Source organism: Vigna radiata, chromosome 11 (genome assembly GCF_000741045.1).
Source record: "Vigna radiata var. radiata cultivar VC1973A chromosome 11, Vradiata_ver6, whole genome shotgun sequence".
Classification (NCBI taxonomy): domain Eukaryota; kingdom Viridiplantae; phylum Streptophyta; class Magnoliopsida; order Fabales; family Fabaceae; genus Vigna; species Vigna radiata.
This window is the reverse complement of record NC_028361.1, coordinates 6,883,726-6,896,523: the sequence shown is the minus strand read 5'-3', so window position 1 is coordinate 6,896,523 and position 12,798 is coordinate 6,883,726. Positions and strand designations below refer to the sequence as shown.

General features: G+C 27.7%; 1 protein-coding gene across 1 annotated transcript; it reads left to right on the top strand.

Moving 5' to 3' along the window:
* Positions 1-8,778: 8,778 nt before the first annotated feature.
* LOC106778077 (lysine histidine transporter-like 8) lies at positions 8,779-12,232 on the top strand. Its single transcript, XM_014665975.2, has 5 exons — positions 8,779-9,329; positions 9,846-9,982; positions 10,101-10,528; positions 11,180-11,311; positions 11,502-12,232. The coding sequence occupies exons 1-5, from the start codon at positions 8,896-8,898 to the stop codon at positions 11,988-11,990; spliced, it is 1,620 nt and encodes a 539-aa protein (XP_014521461.1). The 5' UTR covers positions 8,779-8,895; the 3' UTR covers positions 11,991-12,232.
* Positions 12,233-12,798: the final 566 nt, after the last annotated feature.

The window sequence follows — 12,798 nt, the reverse complement described above, 5'->3', positions numbered from 1 at the left end:
TATAACATTTTGTGTAAAGGGAAAAAGACAATAGAGGGAAATATCTTGTTCTTTAAAAATATAATGAAATGTGGTGTAGATGTGTAAATGATGTATGAAAATTTAATTGATTTATGAAGGTTTTATTTACATGATTTAATTTAAAAATGAAATTTAATAATAATAAGAAGGGAAAATATATAACACATCCCTAAATGAACCAACAGAGAAAGAGCAACAAATTACGATTACCATGTCGCGGGTTGTTGTGTGTGGACGAGGGAGAGTATGAAGACGAGAGGGAAACAAATTGGATAAGTAAGGAAGGTGGATTACAGTTAGGCAAGGGTTTCTGATTTTTTTTTTTTTTTCAATTGGGGCAAGACAGAATAAAAATTATTTAAATATCCTTCCCCTTAAAACTTAGAATTCATGATAAATGAGAGGTATTTTTGTCTACTATAATCCGGTATACATTGTTAAAACTTATTAACAAACCCAATATATATATATATATATATATATATATATATATATATATATATATATATATATATATATATATATATATATATGACTAAAGATGATATTTTATCTATAACTTTAAAAGGATGAGGGTTGTGATCTTATCTTTGTATTCAAATATTTAATTTCGTTGTTTTCCTTCTTTTTCGCAAATTTTGTTTCAACCAATCTTCATTTTAAACTTCATATCAACTTAATTTTTTCATATATATTGCATTCTTCAATAATTGTTAGATTATATCAACACTTGCTTCTTTTATTGACTACTTAATTATATACAACTCAGTGAAAAATATTTTCTACAATAACTAAATAATTACGTTTTAATTTTGCGATGTTATAATTTGTAAGATATTTTAAGAAAACTTTTTTTCACGTCACATTTGAAATGTCATTAAATAAAATTTCAAAATATATTTATGCTTATTCAAATATTTCAAAATAAAATATTTGTTTCACATTGTGTTTTGTTATTATTTTTTTAAAAGATAATATATTTTAGTATAGAATAGATGTTTCTAATTTAACTTTGCAGTTTGGGTTTTGGATCTTTGTGGGTATATAATTTAACTTTGTACAATTAAAAATAATTGTGATATTTTTTGAGATTAAATTGTATTAAGAAAATTTTATAAGTTACTTTCATTATCTAATGTATTAGTTTGATCATAGACTATCATTCAAATATATATTTTTAAGCTGACAAAGATTATTAACATTTTTTAATAACTATTTTAGAAGTTATACCTACAATTAACTTTTAAATTATTTAGAAGATTATTTTTTTTCAGAGTATATGAAAGTTAATTACCGAGAGTTAAAAGTCCTCGGTAAAAATAGCGACAACGTATTTACCGAAGGCTTTCGGATCGTTGCCGAACTCTCGGTAATGGATCTTTATCGACGACTTTTAGAGTTTTCCGAGGATTTTTTACCTTAGATAATGCCCTTTAGAAAAAATTGAACCTATAATTTATCTGATTCTTTATTCCAAACTCTTCAAATGAATCTTCTATCTTCATGCATTCCTGAAAATAATTGAATGTATAACTTCTCACACATTCTTTTTTAACTTTTATTACTAAATCAACGTTATATCTCATAAGAAAAATCAAATATTACATGCATTCAATATTTCACATGTTTACAAATTGTCTTTTAACCTGTATGTGTTTTTATATCAAATTTATGAATTCATTTTAACTAACCAAACTTATAAGTCTAAAATAAGAACAACAAAATTAAAAATAAGTTTTCTAATAAATTAAAATTAACTTATACACATAAATTAGAAGCCAAATTTTGAAAGAGTTGCCATTTTTTTTTTATCAATATCTAATTAGAAAACAATTTCCTTTTTACTTTCTTTTTCCTTAAAGTTTGGATCCCATCACATCAACATATTTATGTCTTCTCCCATTTAATGTGTGGTTTTAATTAATACGACCCACCAATATATTTTTTTCTCATATAATTTAGCTCGAAGAAAAGAATAACTTGACTAAAGATTGTTTTCAATAAGGATTTAACTCGATAATGTCTTAATAAACCTAAGCTTGAGTATATTAATTACTTGCACATCATGTTTGAATGTTAATTAAGTAGCTCAAATGTAAGTTTGTATTGAACTCAATAACTTCTATTCTTTTTTCTTCGTATTATGTATATGTGCACAAATTTTCAAAATTTTTCAAAAGTAGGTTTGAATTTTCATTCGAATATGGGAAAAAAGTGTTAGTAGCAAAAAGAATCTTTGTTCTACATAAACCATCAGCAACATGTGGACAAGTTATAATATTTGAGTTGACTTATCTTCCTAGGTAGGTGTTAGATAGTAGTTCCAAAAACTATATGTGGTGTTCCATACACGAAGATCTTGTATAAAATTCCACCAACTCCTTTTCAATATTAATGATGCACTCTTTGCATGTCCTTGTAGATTTATTAAATTTGCTTACACTAGATGTATACATATCTCTAAACAGAGTTGAAAAGTTGACATGTTTTTCAACAACAAAACAAAAAGAATCAAATTCCTTTTAAAAAATTATCTGAAATAATTTAAGTTAAAAATATAAAGGTTTAATATCAAAATAATGTGATCTATTTCAATATATTAACATTAATGTAATTAAAGGATAATGACTTGAGAGAATAATATGAATATTTTTTCTTTATACAAAACACAAATGTATCACGTTGTCTTGTTAATTATTACAATGCAATTAAAACTTGTTGATTCTTTATAAATCGTGAGACCATATTGATTGAAAAAAATTTAAAAAGTTATTAAATAATTGTTATAAATATTGAACCATAAAATATTGAATTTGTTTATTAAGACGGACTCTCGTATTATTTTTTTATCTTTGATATTCATTTTTTTAATGTACACTTCATACTTTACCTTAAATAATTGAAGGTTAAATTTTTAAGGAATTCGACTCTCTTTTTTTCTTCGGTTGTTGAAATACGTATAATATTTTTTTATACCAACTATATACCTACCAATCAAATCGTAAGTACATTTCATTAATCTATAGAGACATTATAGAAAGAGTGCATCCATTATTCAGTAAAGCAGTTGGTCGAATAATATACATACAATTTGTTTACAACTATATTTGAAAGAAAATGTATTTCTAACATAAAAGTCCCAACAATGTACATACTTTTTTATTTTAATAATTAATTTTTTAAGTATATATTTCTTATTATAATAAAGAAAACACATGTATGTTAATTCTACACAGTTGCTGTAAACTAAGTTTAACCAATAATTTCTTTCACTCTTTGTTCAAAATCCATCAAACCAAATATATAGGTAGTTGTTATGTGTAGTTGTTCGAAATATAATTATGTATTATTAAAAGTAGCTGTTATATGTAGTTGTTCGAAAAAAAAAAGCAAGTTGTGAACAAATAACTTTTCATATAACTTGAAATATGACTATATGTGAAGAGATATAGGAAAAGTCAAGGCCAAAAAACTTGTCAAGATGCCATTTTAATTATAAGAATATAGAATGTATGCCGTTACCATCATAGATTAACTAGTTTCAACTGTGTGATGTGTGATCTTTGATCAAAAATATCAAATTGATATTCTAAATGCGCAACTAAATTAAATATTAAAAAAAGAGTTTATCTAATAATCATCTTACCTAATTTAAATAATTTTCTTATTATAATATACCAGTCCATTAAGAATAATGGTACAGTGAAACATTTTTAAATTTATTTAACATATAATATAGAGATAAAATATAGCTATAAAAAATAAACTTTTGTATTTTTCAAAAAAAAATAAAAAAAGAATTATATAAAATAAATATAAAAAATTCATGTGTGTTAAAGTATAATTTTTTTATATGTATAAAATAAACCGAGTATGATAATTATGTCGGATACAAACAAAGTCCAGATATGGACATGATAATCATGTTGGGTACAAACAAAGTCTTACATCAGATAAAATAAGATATGAACATGATTTTATATATACATATAAGATACTTTCATTAATAATAAGTCTTTTAAAATGATACAGAAACAAATATGTGAAGGCAAAATCATACGTCGAATATTACTAAAAGTGTGAAGTTTCTGTTTAAAAATAGAGAAGAGAAAAAGATTAGACTAAGACTTTGTTTGGTTTTGTTCACTAGAAACCTATCAGATTAAAAGTTAATTAATAGCTGCTAGTTTTATTCAACTGATTGTGTCTTCGTTTATGTGTGTACATTGACCACCAAGACAAGCCAATAACTTTTACCTTCCTTGCAAGACTAACCTACTTTTGAATTTCTATAAAAAAATAAAATGGCGGTTTTAATTTATATATATATATATATATATATATATATATATATATATATATATATATATATATATATATATATATATGTCTGATTTTCAGTTGGTACGTTTTAACGATGTGTACCGGATTATAGTAGACAAAAATACCCTCATTTATCATGGATTCTAAGTTTTAAGGTCAAGGATATTTAAATAATTTTCATTCTCAAAACTAAAAAAANTATATATATATATATATATATATATATATATATATATATATATATATATATATATATATATATTTCCGAAAATAATCAACGAGGACCAAGCACACACCTTGTTCAAACTCTTACAATAATGAGATGGTCTTATGTAATTGCAGAAACATGGTGCAACTTTCCAAAAAAGACATTTGACAAATGAAGATTTTACATAATTTTTCCTTTAAAAAGTCTCTTAGTTTCGACATTGCTCTGAATAATCTAGATATCGGACCAAACTTTTTTTGTCGTCTCAGCCTTCTGCTATGAAATTTATATATACGTCACGACAGTTTCGGTTCCCCACCAAAAGTCTTTTGATACAAAGGGAGACAATTTCACAGTGATATTAAGAATTGAAGTAAGAAAAGATATATATAAATTTATTGTTTTGAAATTTTATGTTGAGAATAATGGTCGGATTTTTTTAAGACTAATTTGTTCATTGTGTTAAATATTTCTTTTATGTCTCTATTCTAAAAAGGTTTAAATCTCTTTTTGGTCCCTAAGTTATGAGCGGATGTTCAGTTTAGTCCCCGTTTTTAAAAATGTAAACCTTTGGTTCCTAAGTTATAAAAAATGTATCAAATGAGTTCTTTTTTGAAGTTCATGGTCAAAGTATAAAGAGCAATCTAAAGTACTGTTATTATTAAGAAACAAATCAGAGCAAAGATTTACATTTTTTAAAACGGGAACTAAACTGAACATCCATTTATAACTTAGGGACTAAAAAGAGGTTTAAACCTTCTAAAAATTTTACTTTTAAAAGAAAAAAAGTTTTTATTATATATAAGAAAAACTGAAATGTAAAAGAAAAGGTTATTCTTATGCTATGACGATTCGATAATCACATATTTTATTTAAGTTAAGGAAATGCGAAAGTAGAATTTCGTTTTGTGGTAAAACTTAGTTATAAAGATAATTTAGTAGTAAAGTTTGAAAAAACGGTGAAAGAAATTGTGTATTCAATTTCCTTCGCTAATTTATAAGGTTAATTTGATGAATTTTGAAAAAAAGAATGTGAGAGATTGTAGATTTAATTCTTTCTCCTAACAAAATAGTAATAATTAATCTCTGTCAATCAAAAGTCTTTTATTCAATAAAAATACGTCTCATTATAAAATGGCATAAAAAAATTATCACTATTAAAATACTATTATTTTAAAAGAAAGTGTTAATAATGAAGAATAATGTTGTCAAAATGAGTTGTAATTTGCAAACTAATTCGGCTCATCACGGGTTTGAGTTGAGTTAGGTTAGGTTTGAAAAACATATAATTTTTTCATGCGGACTAATTTTTAACTCGGTGAGCCGAATTGAATCATGGTGAGTCGGGTTGGCTCGTTTACCCAACTAATTTAATTATTTATTATTTTATGTTTCAATATTATTAGTTATCATTTTTTTCATTATATTGTAGATGATGATAAAAAAAGATGTTTCAAAAGAGATAAATATTATAAATTTATCTATTCGAGACACTAATATTATAAATGGACAAGTCATACAAAAAATATCAATATTAAAAACTTATTTGTTCGTCTTTTGTGAATTATGCTTAGATTGTATGATGTTTTTTTTTTATTTATTTTGCATTGTCTTTAGAGTTTAAAATCATTTTAGTATGAAGTTTATTTATATTTGAATTCAAAAAAATTGTAATTTTTAATTTAAAAAAAACTTATAGTTAAATGACTCAGTGAGTCAATCTGTTTAATTCACCAACTTGTGATAGATCGGATCGGATTCAAATTTTGTAAGCTTATTTATAAATAAATTAGGTTGGGTTGACTCACCCTGATAGATCGAACTGGATCGAGCTAGATTACCTGTTTTGACTGCTTTAAATACACATATAATGATGTTATAGTAAAATATATTAAATTGACAGAAAGGAAATCGGTTAATGGGACAAAAATTGTAAAGAAAACAGTTTGACGAAGATGTTTGTCGAATACTGTTTGTCGTAATTTGATGGTACTGTAACTTTGTGAAGATAACAAGAAGCTTCAGGAGCAGCACAGACGGTAGTTGAAGTCTCATTTGACATGAGATGCATTTTGTTGACCAAGTTCTCATTTATTTTTTACATATCTTAGTGCTGCTATAAACGTTGATTCCCACCATTTCTTTTACTATATTCAACAACTTGCCTTCATTTTAAACCAATACCTAAGAACTATTATAAAATTGTATATGCGGGAACAAGATTACAATATATTAATTTAATTCTGCATAAAGTTTAGAATAATTATCGTGCATGAGATATTTTTTGGATTTTCTTTTTCAACAAGAATATGGTTTTAGACCTTCTTCGTAATCCCTTGTTTGTTTCAATCTGTACTTGTTTTTTCTTTAAATCAATTTTTAATATTTAAAAGAATCCATTAATAACTTAAAACAACTTTTATCATCAAATAATAACCCCTAGTGTAAACACTATCCATTTTTTAAATATACATAAATTATTTAAATTTTAAAAGTATTAATTGAAAAGGTAGAATTCAAAAACAAAATGTGTATATACTTATAAATGTAGTTATAGATAAAATAAAATTTTAGTTATTGAAATAAAAATATTATAAATAATATTGTATAAATAATTTTTTTATTATGAGTAATTACTTAAATTTTAAAAAATAGTTATAATGATAAAAGAGTAAATATTTTTTTATAATGATAAATTATTTTAATTAAAAAAAATAGTTACTAAAATGATAAAACTGAAAATAGTTTTTTATTACTATTATGAATCATTATTTAAATTTCAAAAACACTAATTTAGAAGATAAAATCGGAAAAACAAAAAAGACACTAAAGAGGTGTATCTTAATATAATTAAAATAATTACATTACTAATTTTATCTTGACTATTTTTTTAAGTTTAATAATTTTTTCTCTTTGATTTTTTTTAATTTAACAACTTTTTTTAAACTAAACTAATTATATATTATACAAAATCATTTATAAAAAGATAAAAACAATTTACAATAAAATTATAAATTTTATTATAAATTTTATTTATATTCATTTTTATAGTAATAATAATAATAATTTTATTATGTTTATCATAAAAAAGAAGCGAATATATCTGTGTATGTTTTTACTAGTTATAAATATGATCATTTTAAAATACATATACTTAATATATGTTTTAGTTATACCATAATTCATATATTTAAATAATGGGTTAAATATGTTTTTGGTCCCCTAACTTTTAGTAAAAATTAGATTTAGTCCCTTTTCAAAACTTTGGCCTAATTTAGTCTCCCAACTTTAAAAATGTATGAATTTAGTCATTTTAATCAAATTTTATTAACTTTTTTTGAGGTTTCAAACACGTTTTATGATAGTATTTGGGTTGTTTATATTGTTTGACATATTTTTGCTTCAATGTTAATTAAGAAACGTGCTTGCTTGAAACATCAAATAAACCTAACCAAATTTAGCTAAAAGGACTAAATTCATACAGTTTTAAAGTTGGAGGACTAAATGAGTCCAAAGTGTTGAAGATGGACTAAATCTAATTTTCACTAAAAATTAAGGGACCAAAAACATATTTAACCCTTAAATAATTTACTTCTATAAAATAAGCATTTATCTTCTGTCTGTATTACAGAGCTTAAGTAATTACTAGATGTAAGATCATTTCACAAGAGGGTTTATGTGTCACACACTTTAAGCTATATCAACAACAATTGTTTATTGTGTCCACTACAGCGACTAAATATATATATATATATTTTATGGGACAGTATTTTATACTGAGGACAGATAGGCAGCAGCCATATTTGTTGATGAAATTCATCCTTGAAAATAAAGAGGGTTGAGTTGAGCAACAACTTGGTGCTTAAACAATGTTGAAAATATTGCCGTCAGAAAAACAATACTGAAAATTCTTGGACAACCTAGGTGGCTACTTTAACATTTAAGACGGTCTCAAAAAAGTCTCCAAAATGATGATGCACGTTAGGGTGCACTGATATTATTCCAACCACGTTTCTACATGCTTATTTTGAGCCATAATTGGCATGCTAAATGGATTGACCATATATCACTTCATTATTAAATTAAAATCCTATCAAAGCTTTGTTTTATATACATGCACAATGACTGTGCAAAAATGAAAATATCATATGTTGAAATCAGTCAAAAAAGTAATGTTGAATTATTATATGAACGGCCCCTCCTTTGTATTCTTCCACACCACTATATATACATCCAAACGTTTGAGAGAAAGTGCAGCACACAGAAGGTGGAGGAGAGAACACAACATAGCACACATCAAGTGCAGAACAAAAACCACAAACTAGGTTGCTTGGTCTGTAAAAATGGCTGCTGAAGCTAAGGAAATATGGTCTGCACCTATAACCCCTAGAACAGCTTCTGTGATGGGAACACCTGTTGTGGCATCTCCACCTGTGTCATGTCCACCCTCTCAGCTTCATTCACCATCTCTAACTAGGTCACCCCTTCTTCACTCAGAGAATGGAGATGCACAACGTCCTAAAACTAAGACTCCTAAGACACCAAGAACCCCAAGAACCCCACTTAGGCTCTCTAACTTAACTCCAAGGTTTATCACCCCTTTGGGAAGCCCTGTCAGAAAAGCTCTTAGGTTCACCAAGCTTGATCCTCAAGATGCTTGGCTTCCAATCACTGAGTCCAGAAATGGTAACAAGTACTATGCTGCTTTTCATACCCTCTCTTCTGGTATTGGAACTCAGGCTCTTGTTCTCCCTGTTGCCTTAACTGTTCTTGGTTGGTAAGTCTCCAATATACCTAATCTTATTCACTTTCACTCATTTTTCTTCTGTGTTGCTTCTTCATTAACATATATGTGTGTGTGTTTGTTATCATTTCTGTCTGCAAAAACTCAATCATTTGACTGGAAATTACGAAAAGTTCCTTGTGTTGAATTGAAAAGTTTACCCAAATTTTATGCTAAATCTCTTTGAAGGTAATTACAGTTAGGATACTTGGTAGGTAAGAGTATATGTAGCTGGAATTATTATTAAAAGGCAATCATAATAACAACTTGTCAACTTGTACTATATAAAATGACAACATTCTATTATAATATTAAACGATGCACGTTCCATGTAGTCTTCGTGGATGTTTCTCCGTTTCTTCTTTTGTGTCATTATTCAATGTTTCTTTCTGTACACAATTATTTGGTTTCAAATACAATATTCCAAAACTGATGTGCTCTATGGCCCACTGTGATTTTTGTTTAAACTGTATAATTTTGAAGTAACATTTGTTTTTTTGGCGTTTGCAGGACTTGGGGAATCATAAGTTTGACTCTAGCTTTCATATGGCAACTTTACACCTTATGGCTTCTGGTCAATCTTCACGAGTCAGTGGAGCAAGGTGTACGCTACTGTCGATACCTTCAACTTTGTGGTGCTACCTTTGGTACGATTCTTGCATCTATCTTATTGTTCTAATTAACTTCATTAATTAATTAACATTTTTAACTGATAAATTAAGTAAACCAGTTTCTGTAGCTAAATGAGAGTTTTTGACGTTGCAGGGGAGAAACTTGGGAAACTGCTAGCACTGTTTCCTATATTGTACCTATCAGCTGGAACATGCACCACACTGATCATCATAGGAGGATCCACAGCAAGAACATTTTATGAAGTGGTGTGTGGTGATTCATGCACTGCCAAACCCATGACTACTGTGGAATGGTACTTGGTGTTTACATGTGCAGCTGTTGTGCTGTCTCAGTTGCCAAACTTGAATTCCATTGCTGGGATATCACTCATTGGAGCAGTCACTGCTGTAGGGTACTGTACCTCCATTTGGATCACCTCTGTAGCACAGGGTGCCCTAGATGGTGTCAACTATGATCCTATAAAGGCTGGAAGCAGTGTTGAAACTGCCTTTAGTGTGCTTAATGCGTTAGGTATCGTTGCCTATGCTTTCAGAGGCCACAATCTCATCCTTGAAATTCAGGTAAAGGAACATCACATGTTGAATTTTATACATGTTTATATTCCTCTCAGTTGAATTTTATATATGAAACTGCTGAAAAATTGAACTGTCATAGAGTTACATAAGCAGAAAGAATTTGAAGTTTATTTACCTTTTATCTTTTGACTTGGTAGAATGAAATATATGTACATTGTTTAGTTGACATTAGAGCTGCTTTCAAAGTAGAGATCAAAGTTGTTGAAAAACTTGTATAGAACTGGTCAAGCATACATTATTGAAGTTAGCTGAGGATTTTGTTTTTTGTACTAATTAATAATCAGTCTACAATGATGTTCCAACATGGAAGAAAGAAAGTCATAAAATCAAGATAAGTATTAAGTATAATCAATCTCATTCAACATATTCAATATTTAAATAGATAAGATAACAGTTGGTGATCGACTTAATAATTTAATTATTCTAAAGTGGCTTTCATTTCATTATCACTGCCAATATCAATTATTATTTCAACGAATTGAGTTAAAGTTAAGAAAGTCACATCTGTAGGTAAGTTGAGTTTTCTTCTTTGGGTTGCAAGCATATTATTAACTGATCAAATAAAAAAACAATTTCTTGTTAAGCCATCAATGCAGAAATTAAAAAATTCTAATTATTTTTTCTTTTTTCTTGCAGTCCACTATGCCTTCAAGTGAGAAGCATCCATCACACGTGCCAATGTGGAAAGGGGTGAAGGTTTCTTATGCACTGATTGCAGCATGCTTGTTTCCCTTAACCATTGGTGGCTATTGGGCCTATGGTCAATTGGTAAGAACACATAACTTTGTATAAACTGAGATGAATTGTTGAAAGTCTTACATCAATTAGACTAATTCATAGCATATAATAAGATACAAACCTTATTTTATAAGCTGATTTTGTAAGATTGAGTTAGTGAAAGTCCACTTCTAACATAAATGAACATTTCTAATACATAAAACTTAATGAAAATTTACAGATTCCATCAAATGGAGGAATGCTGACAGCACTGTACCAGTTCCATTCCCATGATGTGTCAAAATTTGTGCTAGGAATGACGAGTTTCTTTGTGGTGGTGAATGCTTTGTGCTCGTTTCAAATCTATGGCATGCCAGCATTTGATGACATGGAGTCACAGTACACTACAAGGATGAAGAAGCCATGTCCATGGTGGCTGCGTGCATTGATTCGTGTGTTCTTTGGGTTTATGTGCTTTTTCATTGGAGTGGCTGTTCCGTTTTTGTCTCAGTTGGCAGGGTTGATTGGAGGAGTGGCACTGCCGGTAACGTTCGCGTACCCTTGCTTTATGTGGCTCAAGACGAAGAAGCCAAAGAAGTACAGCGCGATGTGGGGCTTGAATTGGTTCTTGGGGACATTGGGGGTGTGTTTGAGTGTGGTGTTGGTTATATCTAGTTTGTATGTTATCATTGATACTGGTGTTAATGTCAGCTTTTTCAATCCTCAGTAGAGGAAAACATAAAGGGAAAAAAAAAAAATACTAGGAAAATTATGTTGGGAGATAATTAGTAAGAAAATATTTGTGTTTTTTTTTTTGTTTTTCTTTTTTTGATAAATTCAAATTTGTACCCCCACTTTGTAGTTATGGGCTCATTTGTCCCATTAACTGCATAAGGGGAGGGGAAGGTAAATCAAGGTTGTATAAATTTCTTGTTTGGAAATTGAAAAATACTTGAAGAGGGGCTTGAAAGATTGGAGTTCTTTTACTTTTTAATAACTTTTCCTATCAACTTTTTTATAATAAATTTTATGTTATTGTTTTATTAATTTATATATTTAAAACAGACTAATTACAAATAATTATGTTTAAAAAAATTATCAAAAAAATTGTTAAAAATATATTTTTTTTTTAAATTAACGTCATCATCTCATTATAGATAGTTTTAAGGACTCAAACGATGTTGCTACCCTAAAAATTGACAGTAGAAAAATTAATTGTATTTTTCAATATTATACAACGCTTTTGTTACATTAAATAAAAGAATATGCATTACATAACAGTGGTGTATTCATGTTGATGAAATGTATATTGAGTATAATACAATTTTTTTTCAATAAAAGAAGGTAATGAAAATATAATATATACTTATTTGGTAAGGTTATGCTATACTAATTTTCTTTTTTAGAAAAATAGAGCCCCTCAAGGCATTAAAGAAGAAAAAGTAACCACCATATGTTACTATATTTAAGGGTTAAATATGTTTTTAGTCTCTATACTTAGAAGTGATTTTGATTTTTGATGAGCTAGTTAACGTCTA